This window comes from Indicator indicator, chromosome 1, assembly GCF_027791375.1.
Source record: "Indicator indicator isolate 239-I01 chromosome 1, UM_Iind_1.1, whole genome shotgun sequence".
Classification (NCBI taxonomy): domain Eukaryota; kingdom Metazoa; phylum Chordata; class Aves; order Piciformes; family Indicatoridae; genus Indicator; species Indicator indicator.
Genome location: NC_072010.1, coordinates 70,893,560 through 70,916,824, shown reverse-complemented (window position 1 = coordinate 70,916,824; position 23,265 = coordinate 70,893,560). Strand labels below are relative to the sequence as shown.

Below are 23,265 nucleotides of genomic sequence, written 5' to 3'. Positions count from 1 at the left end.
AGGGGTCTGTATGATCTTGCAGTCTGTGAGGATCCTATAGGCTGCTCTGTATTTTGTTGCATCCACCTGCAATATTTGGTTCCTTTGAATCCATTCCCATTGCTTTACCAACCCTGACTGATTCAGAAGCCCCTGTCTGTAAGCAAACTTCTCCCTCTAGGTATAATCCTTCTGGATTTGTATAGAATGACTTCCCACTTTCCCAAAATAAACTTGAATGTTGCTATGGCATAAAGAAGCCTGTATGCCCCTGGGCTTTTACTGAAAACAAGTCAGTGTCTTTCATGGAACCTTGAAGAAGGACAGTTTCCTCTGATCCCACCCAGAATACACAGAGCACCTTCAACTCACGGCAAAGTGCCTAAGACTATTCAAGGTCTTAAGGTGTACCATACACTTAACTGGACCAGACCTAAAAGCCACATGCACTTTTCTAGACCAGGCCCTAAGAATCTGAAATAAAGTACTTGTTGTCACCATGCCACATTTGGTCATCTAAACAGCAGCAGCCATATACAGCAAATAGTCTGCACAAAAGAATATTCTAAATAACCTCACCAAAGGAATATAGTTGCAAGAAACCCTACAGAGAGGGGTTTTTATGTCCGGTTAGTTTAAATGGCTGCTATTTCATCCTGTTACACCACCAGAAGTTAAGGCTCAGTGTGCTCATCAAACAACACAGATGATGCCAGCACAAAAACTGAAAACCAGTATGTTTTTCCTTGGAAGCAGTAGCTATTTTAGCTGGAACAATGCAATATAAGAACAAGGTACAAGAAAGGACAATGATCTACAAGAGATCCTTAGTACTTGGAAATGTTACAACAGGACAGCATTAATTCTTGCATTTCTTTGAAGTTTCTTGACATATTACATCCATACAAAGAGTTCATCATGATTAAGAAAAATATCCCATTCTTAATAAAATAAACATGCTCCAAAGTTCCATATTTGAAACTCAAATGCCACACTTGTAATAAAACTAAACTCCATTTAAGGCAAGTAATATATGTCACTCCTAAAATTTCTCAACATTAGATATCAGTAAGGGGTCCCAAACCCCCAAACTTGTGTGAAGATAAACATTATAGGCACCATCAAAGAAAACAGAAGCTAATCTAACTGGAATTTCACTTTCCTGATCTGAGGAGAAATCCCACAGTACCTTCATATGGTATTGAAGCAGCTGACAGAATCCATTGCTAGTAGTCTAGGAAATCATGACAGACTTTCACAGCTGGAGAACAGGCAAGTGATAAATGGAAAGGCACCGATCAAGCTCTCCATGATACTTGTGACCAAACAAATTGTGTTGCTTCTGGGGTGGATAAGAGCCAGAGTTAAGAGTGATGGGAGGACTTGGAGGATGTGTATGTTGTCATTGAAAGGCAGGTCCATGTTCACTCTTAAAGCCAGCCACACTGTGACACTCAAGTCCACGCTAAGAGGTGACCACAGCCTGAGCTCAGGATTTCTTTTGCAGGGGAAGTATCTGAGCACCAATGGGCATATATCAATATCAGCCAAGGATGGCTTGGGGCTGACCAGTTCCTTGGTAGCTGCCCTGCTGAGCTGCTTCAAAGAATGGGGTGAACGCTCTGAGTCTGAGCAATAGCTGGGGTTATTGTAAGCAGCCAAAAAAAAAAAAAAAAAAGAAGAAGAAAAAGCAGGTACTTGGATCTCAGTGTGCTCTCAAGCCCACTTTTTACCACAAGGTACATACAGCTTGTGCTACCAAAGACGTTTTACTGAGAAAATGTGCTGCATTGTTTGGTATTTCTTTTTCAAAATGCAGCTCTTCAAAAAATAGGGGAGGAAAAAAAATGTAACAAGGACCAAGCAATTAACCATCAATACCAGTGCTACTTCTACTTGTATCTTCTATTGAAAGAGTCTTTTGTATTCATATGTCCTTAACATACAAGTAAATTAGATTAGAAAACAACAGTCAAAGGGTCCAATCAGTGACTTGGGCAAGAATTGAAAATTACTGGAGCTGCTGACTTGAGTAAAGGCTGTAAACCTGATTGCAAACAAAATTGTATTTCAGATACAGAAAAAGAAAACTAAATGTAGGAAAACCACTGAAAATGAACAAAAATGAACTGAATGCAAGCACAGCTGATATAAACTGGCCTCAACCTCAGCTGACCCAAATCAAACTCCAATTATTGTGGGATTAATCCTTCTGGCATGAAAAACACAGCCTGTCATCAGGAACTGAAAACATTCCATAAATCAAGAAACGTTAAAGCCTAGTTAAGGATTATACATGAAGAGTGAGAGGATTATGACAGGAAATAATTCTTAGCCTGATGAGCAGCAAACTCAGCTTCCCAGATAAAGGAAACTGCATGTAATGCTCCCATACCGCCTAGAAGAAAATGCTGCAAGATTCTGCTAGATGAAAAAGATCTGAAATTCAAAATCTGTGGGATGAAGCCTTCCCATGCAAAGCCAACAACTGTTACAGGTATCTCTCTGTGCAAGCAGCTGAAGCCAACACCTTTTCTTTACTAAGTGGATTGCAGTTTGCCTTATTTTTTCATTTATTTACTATCAGTAACAGAATGTAATTTTCCACCGTCTCTTTTAAGTTCTTGCTATCAGCATACCTATTTTCAGGCTTTTTGCTTGATACTGTAGGTTACACTGTTGGTGAGGAGCTGAACAAGAGGTAAAGTTATTTAAAAAGACAGGAGACAAAGAAATGCATGCAATTTGTTGAAACTTATTGCACATGAAGGAATGCTGTCTTTCTCCAACTTAACGTGAACTGCACAACTCCTCTGTATGCCCCAGTGGGGAAGTAACAGGGAGATGGCACATTAATATTGAAACTTCTGTGGTGTGTCCATGCTCATAGCAAAAATTCTCCATGTCTGTGATTTACTCTCATTCGTTCTAGTTCAAGAAAGCTCTTGTGTGTGTGCTTAAGCTCTGCTGAAGTCAATGGGATTTCTGTATGAGCTTAAAGGTAAGAATCTACTGAGAGCTTTCCTGACTAGGGACCTGTGCTTATTGCACTTGTTCAATCAACCCATGAGATGTTGGTTTCTGAGATTTTCTGCACAGGAATTGAAAGGGTGTATTTTGTGCATTAAGATCAGTTCATTCTAGTATTTCAAGTGTACGGAAACGTTTGGAGAATGGTGCAGGACAATTAATTCTGAAGAGACATCATTGTATATTGCACATATGCACACATATATGTCTGCACTCAGAAAACTTTTGCTCAATACTGTAAGAAATATTCACCTTAGTTTGGTTCAATGCTGTGGTTGACTATTTCTGTAGCACAGTGTCCAGAATAACTGAATTATCCATGAAAGGTATACTGTCCATGTGAATGGCACAGTCATTACGACAAGTGAGCGCTATTCCGCACCCAGTGAAGTCCTTGTTGAGTGTACTGAACTAAATGCTCCATACTGCTGTGCAAGGTGATAGGCCCCATCAATGCATCCAAGTCATTAAAAAAATCTACAGGGAAAAAAAATATTCAGCATCAGAAGAGTGAAGCTCTATTTGCTACTTGTTGCCCTTTAATAGATTTTATTATTTTGCAAACTGAATCAAACTGAACATTTCTTTATGGGAATGAAAGTTTCATCCTGGCAAGATTACTTTTAAAGCCCCGTGCCTCAGGATGCTACTGGCTGATGCACAACAATTTTCTTTGTAAAGAGCAAAATAGTTGACTTCTTTAGCTTTGCTTATCATTAACTTCCATTGAGTTTTGATAAAGCAAACAGACCCTAGGCAAGATTTATTTTGAGATTAAGGACAACTAAATCAAAAGGTCTACACATCTATAAATATGCTAGATTTTATAGATATGACAAAGAAATAGAGACTGTACAACATGTCAATTCAGCCTAAAGAATAATTTAGCTAACCAGCCACTAAGGACTAAATTCAGTTGCCTGCTTAAAGGCATATATAGTGCACATCTGAGATACCCTTGGGAAGTTGATACTTACAGTGTGGACTGGCAGATCTAACATAGGATGTACAGGAAACTTCTGGAGTGGCACTGTAGCCAAGGATACCTCAAAGGGCATTTGGCAGCTCTGGTAAGGCAACTGAATTGTATGCCTGTCCCCACTTCAGGGTGAACTGAACAGCTCTCTGGGCTCTGCTGTTTATACTGAACAGAGCTCCATCAACTGCAATGCAGATTAATCCCTCAAGTCCTATATACACACATACATTTAGGTGTCCTTATTTGGATTTGAATCCTGCCAATGCCCCTCCCTAAAATTCATAAATTAGCCTGAAAACAATGCTTTATCATCAAGCCAGACGCTGAGTTGCTTGTTCATGGAAACCAGTTCAGCTGAGGGAAGTTTGCTTTGAAGAGGAATCAAAGCACCTGTTCCCATTTGTCTGCCAGGAGGGGGAGGGGGCTAGGGGCTGTTCATTCCTTCTGCAGAAAGGAAGCACGCTCCTGTTTTTTGATGTCTGGCTAAATGCATCCCCCATCCAGCTCCACCACTCTGGGGGGCAAGAAACTGCCTTGCCTCCTACAGAACCTTCTCTCTAGAATGGCACAGAGGCAGTGGATGCTACCCACAGCTATGTTTGTGACCTGTCTGTTCACCAGCCACGTGACCAGCCAAATAATGAAAAAAATAGATGTTTCTGAAAGAGTTAGCTATCAAAATTGCCTTTTGGGGCTGTTTAGGAACAGACTAGGGGCAGACTGAACTAAAAAACACCTCTGCAGTCCCACTGTGTGGACAGGATTCCTATCAAAATAGTTACTTCCATGTTAAAAACGATGTGTCAGTCTTAAAAGTCAGTTGCCTTGATTCACTCACCTCTGTTTTCCTTGGCCAGGTTGTCAGCCATTTCCCAGTAGTCATAGCTGTGCAGGATGCTGTTGGTGATGCTGACATGGTTGGCGGCCATCTGATGAATGCGCTGTGGGATGCTGATGATAGGAGATGGGGAAGGGGCCCCTGTGCTCCCCTGGGATCCTACAGAGCTGACTGGAGAAGGGCTAGGGGACATGGGCGAGGGAGTTCCTGTGCTCCTGGAAACAGATATTCATACAGTTACTTAAAAGGTTTTGGAATTAAAAACATAAGAGCATCAAAATATAGTGCAGATAAGACAATTTCTGACTGCCAAGCTGATCTAAGTTTCTGTGTGACTTACTTTCCACTGGCACCCCAAGGAGATGGGTTCTGGGCAGCTTTTGATGAATTCTGTAAAGGAAAAAACAATATACAATACATATAATTTATACAAGACTATGAAATGAGGAACATCAAACAGGACAGGTAAAGAAATGGAAATTAAAATGTGTGCAGATATATATAGTCATCTTGTGATGTAATAAACTAAGTCAGTGTAGTTTGGTGTTGTGATGAAGCAGTGCTGCAGTGCAGCTCAGAGTCTATTAAACACTCTGGGATGGGAACTGGTTAGGAAAACATCTTAGTTGAAACTTTTCACAGAAATCCTGGGAGTTCAGAAGAAAATGTTGCCAGGACTCTTTGTGAGGTTTAACATGGAATTTCTTGTAACTGAGAAAACCAGAAGGACTTGCACATACACTCTTCTGCCCTGAAAGCGAAGTATCATTCCCCTGAGACCTGTGAGACTGCAGGTCTGCTCAGCCTGGCTGACTACTAGGATGTGAATCTGAGGGTCCCTCAGCCCAAGTGAGTGTTTTAACCACCAAACTCAAGAATCTCTCTCACGATTGATCCTCTTGGAGCTGTTCCCCTTGGTCTGAATATGGCAGCATTCACAGTGTCAGAGAGACTGCCCTTACAAACTGCTGGTTTTTCTAGCTGAAGGTTTCCCCAGAAGCCCTCGGAGAGGACATTCAACCGTCTAGTGTGACCTTTCATACACCTGCAGTCATGAAGACTCTCACTGATATACTGTGCTTTGGGTAAAAAATTTCATTGCTTGAGGAGAGACTACCTTGTATGAGCACTGCATTTACTGAGCAGAAGAAATTCAAGTGTCTGCAATAATGGAAACGTAATAGTTAAAATTACTTTAGTAATTAAATCTGCAAGAGCTGATGGGAAATTACTGACAGGTTCCTGCTCATTTGAAAACAGTGGGAAAAAATCTCCACTCTCCCAAATGTGGTGACTGATTTAATCCTGGGCCTGTAAGAAAGAAGGACGTCAAAAACTCAGAAGTCTAAGAAACAAAACTTTTCTAGTCCATTCCAACCTCCGCCACGTACTCAGCAGTGGCCAGTCTCTAATTCCTCAAAGGAAAGTGACCTCCTCACACTCTCCCCTGAAACCATACATGCAGGTAATTGTGTGTTGGAGAACAACTTTCCCTTCTTGACAACTGCAGGAGACCAAGGGAAGTCTTGCAGGTACTGCAAGCTGCAGGAGTTACAAGTGTTAAGAAGAGTACAAAATCTCTTGGTCTCCCATGGCTTAGGAAGGAAGCATGATAAACAAGGGGCTTCAAAGCTTCACAGATTTCAAGGCCAGGAGTAATTCCTCAAGACAGTCTGCAATTTCCATTTTCCACCAATCATGGAACTTCTAGCACCAGCTAAATTACTTTTAAAATAATTTTATTTTACTCTTTGGAAAAAGGATAGTTAGCCATATAGAAATCCTAAGAAACTATTCATCTTCCTTGTTCTCCTGTGTCCTGTTCTAATGCCTAGCAGGCCTCACAGTTATATTCTGTTTCAGAATTTCAAGATAGAATTTTCTTAACATGAGTGCTTGCTTTTGGATTTTGGTCCAGTGCCTGCCAAACTGCATCTCTCCAGTTATTGCCAGCTCTGTTTCCATTTAGACAATGATCGCATCCTCTCAAACTGTTCTGCTGGACACATCTCCTGAGCCCCTCTTAAAAAAATGTCTTTTCTCAGTTTTGATGTTCCCAAATCTTTCATGCCCATACCAACACTGGCTGTATTTTAGCAGTGCTGTGTATGCTCTGGCATTCTTCCTGCGTTTTGACACTTGGCCTTCTACATCCCAGGTAGATGGTATGAAAAATAAGCTTCAGAGTGTCCCACAGGGTGTTCTTCCATTCTTCCTTCACCAGATTTTTTTTTTTTTGGCAGGAAGGGACATTCACTGTCCTAAATATAACCAACCTGGGAATCCTTGGTATTTGCTCCTTTTACAGAATAATGTATTTACTATTTTATCTTATTTTATTTATTTATAAATTTTTAAAATTTAATTTTCTGATCTCTTAGAACTACTGACCTTCATCTTTCTACTGTAATGGAAACTGAGTACATGTTATTTACTTACACAGGTGGAGTCAGGAAAATATGAAAATCAAAGCCGCATCAAGGATACTTCTTCTGTAACTGTAACTAGCCTCTGCTATACTATACAAGTTCCCAACCTTTTTTCTTATGTTTAGGTATATTACTCCAACCTCCTCTCCGTTCTGCACCAGAAAGGCGTGGATAAGGATACTAAAGAGTATAATGTTGTAAGGGACCACCTCTTATCCTATTCTGCTTACTGCTACCCATTCTCCTGGTTTCTTTATGCTCTCAAATATGCCTTGCCCCGAGAATCTGTGGCTTCTTTTTAATTCTCTTCTGCATTATTTTTTTTTATAATGGAAATAGAATACTTAAAAGGAGATTTAAATAATCTTTTTTTCCTTTTCTAAAAGAAAACTGTGTCTAATTTTCCCCACAAATGTGTGTGACAAGGTTTAAAATCCTTCTTTGATTGGTAATACATGTGGAAGTTCTTAATGCAGTCAGCGTTTCGCGTCACTTGGTTTTGAAAGCTTTTAGATACTAAATATGAAATGAGTGGAGAATTGGCTTGTTTTCCACTGAAAATTATAGTAAATGGATTTTTTAGTCCCCATTTTTACATTCAAAGGTGAGGACACTTTTCTAATGTGAATCTATGCTATCATTATATCAGCGGGAGCTCTGCAAAAAAAACAGGCTCATCTTGCCTATAGCAGAATATAAGTCCATTTTATGTTTGCTGTGAACCAGTTTCTGCTAGTAGGAGACATTTTATATGTTTGAGAGCCTGACCATCCTGTTCTTAACATGAATATTCTCTGAACTGGTAAAGAAAAATAAAGTACTGTAATAGGCACATACTTATTTCCCCTGAAATCAAGTCATTGTTAGAGAAACACTATGTGTTGAATTATGCATTGCTAAATTTTTAGAAGCAATTACAATGACTTCAATTTCAGTTTGACAATAACAGATCTGTCAATTTTCTTCACTGTCTTCATGTGTTCAGAATCTGGTCATGAGCATTTGTGCTTGTATTTGAATTTTTTTATTAACAAAATCTCAAAGGATGGATGTTTTTCATTCCATGGTACCTCCCTCTGCAAAAAAATCCCAGCAGATGAGCCCTGTGTTCAAAGACAAATGGCTGTTCTGGTCCCCCAAAGAAGCCTGTCTTAAAGCACTTGTAAGTTCATATTATTTTACTTTAAACTAGAAAAATAAAGGCTATTTCAGTGTTTGTAGAACAAATTCTGTGTGAACTAACTAACAGGATAGCTCCACCTGAAAGATTTTGTTCTTAAAATACTTTCCGGAGAAAGATCCCCTGTCAAATAAAATATATTTTTGAATAAGACTTCTTGTCTTATTCAAAATAACCAGAGCTTGGACAGACAGTGGGAAATGGAATCAGTAGCAGGTGACACAAAGCAAGAAGGGGAAACCAGAAGTGCCACATTGATTACATGGCAGGCAGTTTGGTTGCCTTCTGATGCTTTCATACAAGTGAAGACAGCGTGGGCTGCTTGCCAGTTCCTTGGGTAAGAACACATCCCACTGCACTTCCTACCCACTGATGCTGCGAAGTGGAAGCCCTGCAGCTAAGGACTAATCTAGATCAAACCCTCTAACTCCTGGAAGGGATTCTGAGAGCAAAAACCTATTCACCAGATAATTGACCAAGAGTAAATCTGAAAATACCTGTTCATTAGTACAACAAATGTCTTGTCGTTCCTGAAGGGACATGGAGTGTGTTTTGCAGACAGGGGCCCTTATGAAGACTCACCTCTAGAACTAACTAGGTGTCAGGTGTTGTCATGGGAGTCTATGGTAAAACTCTAATGACTTCACAGGGGAAAAACCAAGCCCAGCAGAGTTACTTTTTAAGTAAGATACTGTAAGGTAATGACACACTGATCTAAACCATGCCGTAATGAACGCACCTTGAAATACTCAATAAGCGCTTTCGAATACTTGACCGCATGGTCTCTCTTCAGTCGGAACATCCTCCAGTAGAGAAGGGCCAGGCAGCGGTAACTACAACAAAAAGGAGAGCAGAAGGTAAAGCATGCCCTCACAGAAATACCAATAAATTATCTTAAATTCTCAAGCAAAGACAGAGCAGAAGGCTGACAGCACCTTGCTTACAGGTTTTATCTCATTGTTTACAGTACTTCTCACTTTCCCATCAACAAGGCTTAAGTATTGCAGCCAGGACAGGTCAGACTGACAAATGCGATCACTGAAGTGCTAAGCAAACCTTACTTAGAAGGGTTTGCAGAATTAGATTCTAAGGCCTTAACTTTGGCTTGTACGCTTGATCAAGGGCCTGTTCCGTGAAAAGGTCATTATGAGCCTAGAATCCAAGGCATATATTTTTCGGGCATTTCTTTTGGTAAGAGCAAAGGCAGCCTTTTGGAGTGTCTTATCCTAGATCTTTGTTACAACAGCCTATCCCACAGGGGGAAAAGGGTTTTAGGAAGAGAGTTGGCAGGGCTCATTGACAGGGCTTTACACTAGATTTGAAGGGGGAAGGGGCTGAAACCAGTCTCTCCAGACAGGAGTCTGAGAGTGGTGAGCAGGAGTCAGGGGTGAAACCAGCAGCCCAGCTGAAGTGCATGTACACTAATGCATGCAGTATGGGTAACAAACAAGAAGAGCAGGAAGCCTTGGTACAGCAGGAAAACTTTGATGTAGTAGCCACCACAGAAACGTGGTGGGATGACTCACATGACTGGAGTGCAGTAATTGATGGCTATATCCTTCAGGAGAGACAGGCAAGGGAGAAGGGGTGGAGGGGTGGCCCTGTACATTAGGGGGGCTCTAGATGCCATGGAACTAGAGATTGAGGATGATTGGCTCAAGTGCCTGTGGGTGGGAATTACAGGGAAGGCCAACAAGGCTGACATCCTGGTTGGAGTCTGTTATAGACCACCCAACCAGGAAAAAGAGTTTGATGAATTATTCTATAAGCAGCTAGAGGCTGTCTCAAGATCACCAGACCTTGTTCTTATGGGCGACTTTAACCTGCGAGATATCTGCTGGGAACTTAACACAGCAGAGAGAAGACAGTCTAGAAGGTTCTTGGAGTGTATGGAGGACAGCTTCTTGTCACAGCTGCTGTGTGAGCCTACGAAGGGTAAGGCTTTGCTTGACCTTCTTTTTACAAATAGAGAAGGGCTGGTGGAAAATGCAGTGGTTGGAGGCTGCCTGGGCACCAGTGACCATGAAATAAGAGAGTTTTCAATATGCAGTCAAACTAAGAGGGGCATCAACAAAACCTCCACTCTGGATTTCCAGACGGCAGACTTCAGATTACTTATGGAACTAACTCAGAAGGTACCTTGGGAAACAGCCCTTAAAAACAAAGGGGACCAGAAGGGCTGGACCTACTTCAAGAAAGAAATCTTGAAGGTGCAGGAACAGGCTGTCCCAATGTATCAGAAAAGGAGCCGTCGGGGTAGACAGACATCCTGGATGGGCAATGAGCTTCTGAATGAATTAAGGGAAAAAAAGAGGGTGTATCACCTTTGGAAAAAAGGGGAGGTAACCCATGAAATGTTTAAGGATGTTGCTAGGTCATGTAGGAAAAAAATTAGAGAGGCAAAGGCCCATTTAGAACTTAGACTGGCCACTTCTGTCAAGGACAATAAAAAATGTTTTTATAAATATATTAATGGCAAAAAGAGGGGCAAGGACAACCTCCACTCCTTAGTGAACATGGAGAGGAATATAGTAACAAAAGACAAAGAAAAGGAAGAGGTACTTAACACTGCCTTTGCCTCAATTTTCAATAGTAGGATAGGTTGTCTTCCAGACCACTGGCTTCCTGAGCTGCCAGATGGAGTCAGGGAGCAGTATAGTCCCCCTGTAATCCATGAGGAAGAAGTTAGAGACCTGCTGAGCCACTTGGATCCCCACAAGCCTATGGGACCAGATGGGATCCATCCTAGGGTAACGAGAGAGCTGGCAGATGAGCTCGCTAAACTGCTCTCCATCATTTTTCAACAGTCCAGGCTCACTGGTGAGGTCCCAGATGACTGGAAGCTGGCCAGTGTGATGCCCATCCACAAGAAGGGCCAGAAGGAGGAGCCAGGGAAATTACAGACCTGTCAGCCTGACCTCAGTGCCAGGCAAGACTATGGAACAGATCATCTCGAGTGCAATCACAGAGCACCTACAGGATGGCCAAGGGATCAGGCCTAGCCAGCACGGATTTAGGAGGGGCAGGTCCTGCCTGACCAACCTGATCTCCTTCTATGACCAGGTGGCAGCCTGGTGGATGTGGGGCAGGCTGTGGATGTAGTCTACCTGGACTTCAGCAAGGCCTTTGACACCATTCCCCACAGCAAACTCCTGGCCAAGCTGTCAGCCTGTGGCTTGGACAGGAACACTCTGTGCTGGGTTAGGAACTGGCTGGAGGGCTGTACCCAGAGAGTGGTGGTGAATGGTGCCACTGCCAGCTGGCAGCCAGTCACTAGTGGTGTCCCTCAGGGATCAGTGTTGGGCCTTATCCTGTTCAATGTCTTCATTGATGATCTGGACAACAGAATTGAGTCCATCATCAGTAAGTTTGCAGATGACACCAAGGTGGGGCAGGTGTTGATCTGTTAGAGGGTAAGAGGGCTCTGCAGAGGGACCTTGACAGGCTGGACAGATGGGCAGAGTCCAATGGCATGAGATTTAACAAGGCTAAGTGCTGGGTTCTCCACATTGGCCACAACAACCTCATGCAGTGCTACAGGCTGGGGTCAGAGTGGCTGGAGAGCAGCCAGACAGAAAGGGACCTGGGGGTGCTGGTTGACAGTAGGCTGAACATGAGCCAGCAGTGTGCCCAGGTGGCCAAGAAGGCCAATGGCATCCTGGCCTGTATCAGGAATGGTGTGACCAGCAGGAACAGGGAAGTCATTGTGTCCCTGTACTCAGCACTGGTTAGGTCACACCTTGAGTACTGTGTCCAGTTCTGCACTCCTCAGTTCAAGAAAGATGTTGAGTTGCTTGAACGTGAGAAGGGAAACAAAGCTGGTGAGGGGTGTGGAGCACAAGCCCTGTGAGGAGCAGCTGAGGGAGCTGGGGTTGTTTAGCCTGGAGAAGAGGAGGCTCAAGGGAGACATTATTGATGTCTACAGCTGCAGGAAGGGAGGCTGTAGGCAGGTGGGGGTTGGTCTCTTCTCCCAGACAGCCAGTGACAGAACAAGAGGACACAGTCTCAGGCTGTGCCAGGGGAGGTTTAGGCTGGATGTTAGGAAGAAATTCTTCACAGAAAGAGTGATTGGCCATTGGAATGGGCTGCCCAGGGAGGTGGTGGAGTTACTGTCCCTGGAAGTGTTTAAATAAGACTGGATGAGGCACTTAGTGCCACAGTTTAGTTGATTAGATTGTGTTGGGTGATAGGCTGGACTTGATGATCTTGAAGGTCTTTTCCAACCTGGTTAATTCTGTGATTCTGTAACAGCCTGGATCTGTACAATGAACTGGAGTCATCCTGGGTGTACTTTGTGTATATCCAGTGATCTCTTCCAGCAGCTGGAGATAGCTGGGAAATGGGGAAATCTCAGACCTCCCCTGATTTCAGTGGCCAATCTCCTTTGTGGGAAACCAGAATGGAAACTGTATTGAAGCCTGGAGGCTATTCCTAGGGCACCTGCCTGATTTTTTCCCCAGAGGAAGCCAGCAATAAGCTGAAATATTCAGTGTACTGCACTGGAACTGTCTGCCCTCACGCTCCTCATTAGTCTGCAGAGTGCTGCACACCTTTAATTCTATGTAATTAAATGAGAGTAATAGCTATTAACTATAATTATACATCATAATAACTGATAATCAGCATTCAGGACACACAAACTCTTCTCTGCTCTTGGCTTTAGGTGCACCGGTCTATTTTATGAATCAAGACTCACCACCAGCTTTTTCCAATAAGCTTTTTGATTGGCAAGCATGGGATTGCCCCTCAGTAACACAGATTTCAACGCAAAAGTGATGTGTTTTGTTTTCCCTTTAGCACCAGAGGCCCTACTTTTAAAAGCAGTATTTAGCCTTGGAGCCAACCTGAAGCACCAGAAGGCTGGTTGAGTTTGGAGGCACATCTCCCTGCTCCCAGGGGCTCTCCAAACCTTCGCAAACCCCTCGAATTAGCAAATTGTGCTTGGAAAGAAAAGAAAATACCAGCTAAGGTTTGTCTGCCCGCTTGCCTCCTGCTCTGGAAGTAGGTGGTGAATTCCTGCCTTTGGCCGCTGGAGGACAGTGTCTCCTCAGGAGAAGAGGACCCGGTCACGCCGGCTGCCTGGCAGCCTGCCCGGCGGGCGCGGGGAGCAGCCGGGGGATGCGGCGGCTTCGCAGCCACCATAACTCTCACTCTGTCACCTTCACAGGTACAGCTCATATGCAAATGGTGTCAGCTCATCTGCTGGCTGGCAGACGGTGAGTTAAGATTCGCTATTCATCGCCCGGAGAAGGCACCGTCTGCTCTCCCTCACTCTGACCTTTCTGCCGAAGCAGATGCGGTAGCCCCGCGGATTGGGATGCGGCTCTGCACACACCGGAGCGCTCCGGCAGTTCTGAGCAGCCCTTCCTCACACGGCTTTATTGTGATGTTTTTTTAACCCTTTTTTAGTCATTTTCCCACCTCAAAGCAACTGCTGTGAAAGCATTCTGTGCTCCTCCTGATTGCACAGCAAACCAGCGACAAAGAAAGGGCATTAAAAAACCGATACATTGCATCCTGGATTTTTTTTTTTTTTTAAATACAGATGTTTAATTAGGGCTCCTTATTTATGGAGGCTAAAGATGCATTTAATTTGGATTTTTAACAGATGGTTAATAGATGTTAAAAACACACATGCTGATTGTAAATGTCCACTTACTGAGAATCAGTAACCATGTAATAGGTATTTTATGTATTACTACACAGATACTATATTAAAATCTGATTTTAATAATACTTTACTATTTTGTTGTCAATCAGCAGCCATCCTATAGAATCTAAGGTGTGCGAATATCTATCTATCTAAATCTCAATTCAAAAGATAAGCCAAGAGGCTTAATTATCATCATCATCATATCTCCCTTCACATAATAGAAATACGTTATGATTATTGAGCCTAAAATGTCATCCACAAAAGAAATTATTGAGCTGTTGGTACAAAAGTACATCGCTCATAAAAACAACAAACCATCAGACATTTAAAAATTAATTACTCTGAAGTACCATAGCTGACCTGTCACAGTCAGTAAGTATGAATTGCTTATTTCCAGTGACAAAATGCAGACCTGGTACAGAGCATTAAGCATTCTCTTAATTTCAACAGACAACATAAGCCTATCTTGCTGTGTCCAGCATCTGCTTTTCAGAAACTGTCTCAGTGTAGAAAAGAAGCCTTTTGAGGCAACCTTGGATCTACTAACCATAGTGCTGCCAGCTGTTTGTCTTCTGGCGTGGCGCTGGGGCCTGAGTGGGTTTTTAGTCTCACTGCATACCTTAAGCAAAAGGAAAAAAGCCATTGTGAGTTAAGTGAGACAGCTTTATATTACTGATCAGAGAGCCAAAATGGCTGATGTAATTTGATCTGCTCCCTTATATATATATTTGCCCAAGTTTTCAGATGTACATGTGTATTTTTTTGGTTGTGTTTCAGAGCTATTTAGCTATTAGCAGTGCCTTCCTGCACTCTTTAAACAGCCCTAACTCCCTTGAACATCCATCAGTCCAAAGGGGAGCCTAGCTGACGAGGTGATGCTGTCCTGCCAAAATAACCTTTGCTGCTGTGGAGACCCAGTTACACAGAGTTCATGCAGAAAGGTTTTCACAGCATTTGAAGGCAGACAGCCTGCCTTGAAGCTAGTGCTGCCCTCACCCTGACAGTTCTGAGCGTGTCTACCCGGATTTGCTTCTCCAAGCAGAGCACAGCAGAGGGGGAACATGTGGCTCAGAGCTATTTTTGTTCATATGACATTACATTCAAATTCTATAAATATTAAACATCCACAGAGCTAGCACTGCTGTTTCAAGAGTGTATGTGCTATGCAATCACAAATTAGTTTCTGGAAATCTCAGCTTCCAGCTGAACACCTGAACAATGGACAAGGTTAGGACAAGATGCAGCACTTCTGGGCTTGCTTCCAGAAAATACCTGTTCCCCATAGTTAGCTGCTTGTGTTTTTCCCTTATCTTTGCTTTCAAACTTTAATCCTGATACCTGTGCAAAGATTCTTTATGAACATTTTGCTTCAATGGGCATACCTAGCAAGCCACTTATTTTTCTAAGCTCTAGAAAGTGAGATCAATATCAATTCACACTACCACAGCTACATATGTTATTGAAAGCTATGGATCTGCAAGCAAAATTAATTTCTAGAGTTAGGAACATATATTTACTATCATGAGAAAAGATGAGGCAGACAGAGAAAGAGCTTTCTGTCTCCTGAAAAAAGAAGGGAAGAATTGCAGACATAGGACATACTATTCTCTAAAAAAACAAAAAAAAAAAAAAGGAAAAAAAAAAAGAAAAACATTCCAGTTAGAAAGCTGGCCTCAATCCCCTGAAATGCATGAGAATACAGCCCTAAGTGGAATAAAATGCTAATGGGATTGTTAACAGGCGAGAAAATCTTTGTGTCAGCACTAAGTCCGTAAGAATGCAATTGTTTTAGAAGCTTTGATTCATTATGAGTATGATTAAAAATGAAAATATTTTACTTCCTATGTGTGATTGACTGTCCTGAGGAATTATGCCACGATCACTGACAGTGCAGCTTTCTCTGTTGGCATTGCTGGCCTTGCTCTCTTACAGAGAGAGTCACCCAGCTGCTGGAATGATTTAAACCTTTGTTTTCTCCACTGACACTGTCAAAAATGTTAACTATTAGTACCAAATATAGCACTTAAGAGACTTTTTTCATAGGATCTCTGTGTGGGCCGAATTCTAGACTCCTGTTTGATGTGTCATGAAGGTGACTAAATACAGGTGTAGCTTTAGTGTGAGCTGGACTGCTTTGTGGACTCCACCTCTACAGGAGGAGCATACACACAAAATGAACCTTGAGAGTCCATTTTTCTGTCATGGTTCCCACCTTCTTTCAGGTAACCTTTAAACTGAAAACTTAAACATATTACAACAACATTCTGCAAATTATCCCTTCATGAGAATGTTTTGGTATTATATATTATAATTTTTGTTTTGAGTAGCATTGGGACTTAGATCACTAAAATCTTGAAGTAATTTGGAACTGAAGTAATATGAAAAGCTTTTTTTTTCTTTCTACACAGTTTCCTGATTTAATTTCCATAGAAATCATAGATAATACATATGTATTACATATGACTGATTGGGCACTTGGGAGGACCTCACTTCTCCACTGTCACTGTACCTAGGGAATTATGTGATAATGTAGATGAGCATGTTTGCACAGAGTAACCCCTGAGGTCATCTCCTCCCTTCCTACCTTATGAGTTCAACTGTTTCTGAATACATTGTATAAGGGGATTTAGATTCCATTGGGCCTTGTTCCATTGCATTTCCACACTCAATAAACGATAGTGCTGCTTCTGCATAATTCAGTGCCTTTCCAAACTTTTCCACCTAGAGGGAAAAAATAAGGACACAGAGAAATAGTGTAATCATCAAGATATGGTTACATTTGATGGGATTTTCTCAACATGAATTGCAAACTTGATGCAAGTTGGTATATGTTCAGAATCACAACTTTTCCTTATGAGAAAGCTAAACTCCATCAAAACCTGTGCATCAGTGAAAATTGTAAAATATGGAAAAGTAGAGCTGAAAATGGCTATGAGATGTTATTTGGTCCACACCTGTGTTGAAAGAAAGCTCAACATTGTCTAGGACATTCCTGACAGGTATTTGTCAAAATGTATTCAGTGATGGAAATTCCACAAACTTATCAAGCCTTTTGTTCCAGCATTCATTAAGAAGACTTCCACACATCTTTGCAAATGTATTTTTCATCACTCAACAAAGAAAGGTAATGATTATCTTGAACTAAGAAAATGAGAATTAAATTCTTTGACTACTAACTCTGATTCAGAGGCTCATCTCTGTTCTCCTTTCCTTTATCCCTATTTTTAGCACTGCTTGATCACACTCTCCTCATCAGGAATTTGCTTTCTGTATCCTCCTTGTCTTTCTGGGATGGTTTTAATCCCTCAGCTTCTTCTGCTATCCTCCTTCATTGCCCTATTTATTCTTCTATTTTCAGCCCTTTTTTGACTTTGTGTGTGTGTATTTGTGTACTTACATGGATATACATGCATTTATGTCCTCAATGATGGTGTATATGCGAATGTGCACATACTGTTCATATGTATACACTTAAATACCACCTATCTGTTTGCAGAATTTCATTTTTTATGTGGATAGAGATGAATCAAACTAATATCTCTACGTCCTGACTTCTTTTTCCTTCAATCAGAACTCCTGTGGTACATAAAACCCATTAATGGACTAGATGCATTTGATTTAAATCAGATGCACACAGTGAAAGGTTAATGGACCTTATTCTTTTCAAAGGGATAAAGATTTTAAATAGTAGCTTTGGAATGGCACACTGGCTTCAATCTATTTTAGGTTCTTATATGACTCCCGTTGTGATCATACCAGAGAACTTCACAAACTTTTTATTATATTTCTCTCCCTGATGCTCTTGGGCAGGTAGAAGTGCTATTATCCCAGTTTCACAGATGGGGTACTAAGGAGCAGAGAGACTTAGAGTAATTTTCAGGCTGTGCACTCTAAGTGCCTATGCTAGGTGTTGTAGTACCAGAGTAGGAGATTTTGAGCCCAGCAAGGTGATTCAAAGTGTCTGGAGGCACTTCAGCAATATGGCAGGATCCCTACACAGTGAAGGAGGGAGAGGAAGCTCCTGCAAAGAGCAGCTTGCAAGGTGTTAGTAAGGTGCTGGTCCAATGTATAGGGAAGCTGAATGTGAAGGAGATTTCAATCGTTTAGTACTGGTGGGAGGGTATTTAAACTGTACCTAAGTGACTTTCATGAGGGAAACTTGTGGCAGAGCAGAGAATAATGCTTGTACCTCCTGGGAGTTTCTGGAAGTCTACCATAAAAATATTTCTCTTCAGGCTACGAATTTCCTTTGCATATTAAGTAATCTTTTCCATTCTGTTTAAAGCAACACACTCAAGTGCACCGTTTGTACTTCTACACAATATTTTCTGATTTAAGACACACTTTAGAGTAATATGGAACTGAATAAACCGCGGAAATTTGTGCTAATAAACTCAGGTAGAGTGTAAAACTCCATGTTAAAGTCCTAAATATAGGGCCTGCTTCTTGCTTGGCCTTTTTACATTTTTCACAGCTGAGAAAAACTACCTTTCTTCTTTCCCGCTGCTCTGACAACAAAGTGTCTGTCTGACAGAGAAAGGCAGGACTGCAGCTACTCCTACCTGCAAGACAGCCATACCAATGCAGGGTCCCACCCCACATGTTGTGTCTGCCACCCCAGAGACCTTTTTTAAGGACGTTAAAAGAACGTTTTTAAGGCTGTGCTAGCTTACTCATGGGGCTGGACAAACCCAGCCCTGGAGGAGGCTAAGAAATGGCTAAATGGAGCTCTCCTGGAGCAGTGAGTACTCTGTTGCACCCATTTGTTTGGAAAGACAAGCATCTCTTTAGAGCTCTATATAACCTCAGATTTCCCTTTTTCTTACCAGCTACATTTTCGGACAGGTCTCACAGCCAGAGCCAAGAATTTGTCACAACAGTCCTTTGTCTGCCAGGTGTTCCTCTAGGGTTATACAAATTTCTTGTGTGCTTCTGATTATGTTAGGAAACATCTGACATGAAACCAGGATTCTTTTGATACCTAAGAACCAAAGCTCTTTAAAAAAAGTACAAATGCTATGGCCACCAGACCAAATTTGGAGAATTATAGGACCTAGCTAGTTAGTTAAAATCAGAAGCTAGGTGTGTGGATCCCTTACACATCCTCCATTACTATAGTTACTAATTAAAGCAAAGGAATAAATGGAAAGTTTTATTTATCCAGGCCTTTATCTCAGCAAGTCATTATTTGTTAAGTCATAGTTTATTGGGCTATGAACATTTGATTATATAAACATTTCTTAATTTAACAAGCCTAGCCATCCTTATAATAGATTTTATAATTACCCTGGCAATACTGCACTGATGAAGGAACTGCATTGCAAAAATAATTTGGATCAACATAACTGCAAAGAAAATGTTCTCACCATCGCATCTGCTTTATGCTTCTTCCGCTTAGCTTCCTGCATAAAGTAATCTGCATTGCGTGGCCTACCAGGGGAAAATAAGAAGACATTTTATTATTTTCTGAAGTGCAGAATATTTCCAAGTTATTTTTCCCTTATTTTAAACCTGATTTGCAAACATTTTTTTAATGAAGAAAATACACTTATCATGTAACTATGAATCCTCTATTTCCAAACTGCTGCCTGTGGAGACAATAGCATTTATGGCTGTTCTCATTCTTTAGAAGTCAGTGATTCAAAGCAAAAGAAAGCTAATAAAATGTGCTTTTATGGATTATATAAACTGCTTCCCAAATTAGTGCCGTTTTGATCTGCAAAATGGATGCAAGCATTAAGCGGAACAAGTAACTCAGTCTTCTCTCCCTGGTGCTTGCTTACTGCTTTTCCAACTCTTCTCTATACAATGTCACTTGCCTTGGCTTTTTCCTCCCCTCAAAAAAGTGTGTGTTTAATCTCTCCACTTTGAAAACACACATCGAACCTGCTTGCTTCCACAACTACCATCTCACCTCCCTTCTTCCTCTTATCTGTAAGCATGCTGAGAGTGCTGTTTACTTTTGCTAACTGGAGTTCATCTCTGACTTGGTGGAGGTGGGCTGCCTGTTGCAATTCCACTGCCACTACTCTTGACAATTTCTCCATTGATTTCTCCTCAAATGGATTTCAAGACTCCATCCCTTCCTTACCTGCCTGATCTATCGACTGCAGGGCACAAATACAGCTGCTTTCTCTGTGCTAAAATTCACAAGTTTCTTTTAGATCCAGACTTAAACACCTCAATTCAAACTGCAAACACAAACTGATCCCTATTTGGCAAGGCCACCATGTCAGTGAGCTCCTCATGGCTCAAGCAAATTTCTTCACCTCTTACCACAGGCTATTCCTATTGCACCTTTCTCATTTACTTTGGAGAACCAGCACTTGCCATTTCATTTCAGGCTATAACTTCAGTTACAATCGTCAGTTGTTGCCTTTCATAAAAGTCTTCACATTTCCTAACACTGCAGATTCTTCTAGTATTGTATGTGTGGGACGTGGCCTTCTTTTTTCTCTAAGCTAAAACATGCCCTTACTCTTCTCAAAGTGGGTGTCAGTCTCTTCTCCCAAGTTACAACTGATAAGACAAGAGAAAATGGTCTCAAGTTGTGTCAGGGGAAATTTAGACTGGGCATCAGCAAAAATTTCTTCACTGAAAGGGTTGCCAAGCACTGGAACAGGTTGCCCAGGGAGGTGGTTGAGCCACTGTTCCTCAAAGTGTTTAAAAGACACGTAGATGTGGTGCTTAGGGACATGGTTCAGTGGTTGACTTGGCAGTATTAGGCTGATGATTGGACTCAATGACCTTAAAGGTCTTTTCCAACCTAAACAATTCTATGAATCTCTGATTCTCGGCTTATGCTGCAGTTACTACTGTATCCTCAGCTCTCTCAGAGAAGGAAGTTTTGCCTTGCAAAATAGTTTTCTTAGTATTGGTTACAGTGTCTTCCCTTTGGCTGTATTTAATGAAAATGAGATATTCCTGAGTAGTCAGAGTACGGATTCTGATGGGTTTACTACTCGAGCTTTTAAGTGCTTGGTATTGTAAATGATGTGGTATTATTGCCACTCAGCAATCTGTTGTACCCCAGTAGGCTGTTCAGCCCTACACAGCCACTCACTCACTTCCCCCCAGTGGGATGGGGGAGAGGATCAGAAGAGTAAAAAGTGAGAAAATTTGTGCATTCAGGTAAAGACAGACTAACAGATAAAGCAAAGCAAAACAAAGAATTCATTCACTGCTTCCTGTCGGCAGGCAGGTATTCAGCCATCTCCAGGAAAGCAGGGTTTCACTTACTTAACAGTGCTTTTGGCAGATGAATGACATCCCTCTGAATGTCCCCCTTTTCTACTTCTTCCAGCTTTTCTTGCTGGTATGGGACATTATTTTGATCATTTGGGGTCAGCTGTCCCAGTTGTGTCCCCCCTCAACTTCTTGCACACCCCCAGCCTACTCACTGGTGAGGTGGTATGAGAAGCATCTGTGAGGCTGTGTGAGCCCTGCTGGCAATATAGCTAAAATGCCCCTGTGTTATTAATGCAGCTTCAGCCACAGGTCCAAAACTCAGCATTATACAAGCTGCCATGGAGAAAATTAACTCTATGCCAGCCCAAACCAGTACAGAACTCTAAAAAAAATTTAAAAAAAAATTGGCATTTCTCAGCATATTTGTTTAAAAAAACATGTTGTGTCAGTCAGAGAAGATACAGATCTAAACACTGAAGTCATTGGGATGGATGAGAAAACATTATTGGTGTTATTAGTAAGAACATGCTCGGATCCATAACTGAGGTCAGTAGCAGAAAGGTGGGAGCCTATTGACAGGAAAGGACATCCATATATACTTCCTTGACACCACAGGGCTATTTGGCAGTGTACTAGTCTGTTTCCTTCTATTTAGGTGCACACAGTTTCAAGGGTATTTGATGGCATCATGGAAGTTTATTCAACCTTATTTTGAAGAGAAGGCTAAACATCCCTAGATGGAAATAAAATTCAAAGTCTGACTAATGATGAATGACCTTTGCCCTAAAAATCTTGTTGATAAGAAGAAAAAACAACTTTCTTTATAAGTTGCTCCAACTTTCTCCCGCAGAGTGGAATTGTTCCCCAGCTTACTCTACCCAGTAGGTTAGAAAGCAGACTAAAGGCAGGTTTGTCCCCCAGTATCTCATAACCTAATGCAGCTGCAAATACTTCCTGTGCCCAGTAAGATGCTAACATTATCTTAATAACATGAACCATCTGAATTTGGACTTGGTCAGTTATGAAATATTAGACATCGAACAGTGTTAGCTTGCTACAGAAAAATGACAATGTTTTCAGAACATAATTGTTAAATTATGTTTAATTATGTGAAATAATTGTTAAAAAAAATGTTAATTCCTGTTTCTCTTAATCTTCTGCAATGTCCTACATAAGATGGTTTACTACAAAGTGCCACAAAATAAAACAAAGCAAATCAGCAAAACAGTGGTCTCAGGTCTCTGAAATGATCGAAGTGATGAACCTTTATATAATCCTTTAAAACTCAGGTCATTAAAATATGTCCTTTGCAACATTCCCTCCCATGTATCACTGAGCACTATATGTCTAATTTGCTTGTTTGAAGCATGGTAAGGCTGTAAAAACGAAGTGAGATAACACAATGCAATTATGGTCTACTTATAATTATAAGTTAATTGTAAAATGGTTTTCAGCTTGCAGCAGGATTTATTCTCCCTAGTTAAGATTAGCAATGAGGGTATTAGCAAGAGGCACGCACATTACTGAACCAAGAAGCCTGCTCTGAGGTGGTTAATCACAATGCAATGTGCATACCCAGAAATAATCAGTTTTTACTATGTCCGATTGTTTTTTGGGAGGCATGATATATAAAAAAGAAACTATGAAAAGGCCATTTTAAAACAAAGCACATACATTCTTAACGTGAATGTTTAGGTATTTCTGTAGGAAAAATACAAGATTGACTTACAAATCAGGGGATGTCTAACAGAAATTAGATTAATTGTGAAAAATGGATAGGGTATGATTTCTTCTATTTTATTTTATTTTTTAATAAAGTTTGCTCAATAGTGTTAATAAACATGCCCAGTCAAATATTGACATCTTTATGCTATCTGTGAAATACTACTCTTCAGTTTATCACTACATGTTAATAAATTTCAGATTAGTACTGTGCATGCTGAGTACTCAGATTAGCAATGTGCATGCTGAGTGAAAATGGAAAGTTGA

At 41.2% G+C, this 23,265-nt stretch overlaps 1 protein-coding gene across 1 annotated transcript in view; it reads right to left on the bottom strand.

The window, feature by feature from the left end:
• Positions 1-3,364: 3,364 nt before the first annotated feature.
• Positions 3,365-23,265, bottom strand: part of AFF3 (ALF transcription elongation factor 3) — a 324,954-nt gene continuing 305,053 nt past the window's right edge. Inside the window, exons 16-22 of the mRNA XM_054382846.1 lie at positions 19,455-19,518; positions 16,673-16,809; positions 14,636-14,707; positions 9,175-9,268; positions 5,167-5,216; positions 4,827-5,041; positions 3,365-3,486 (exon numbers count right to left, since the gene is read on the bottom strand). Of these exons, the coding sequence (XP_054238821.1) occupies positions 3,365-3,486; positions 4,827-5,041; positions 5,167-5,216; positions 9,175-9,268; positions 14,636-14,707; positions 16,673-16,809; positions 19,455-19,518 (754 nt within the window). The remainder of the gene's footprint in view (positions 3,487-4,826; positions 5,042-5,166; positions 5,217-9,174; positions 9,269-14,635; positions 14,708-16,672; positions 16,810-19,454; positions 19,519-23,265) is intronic.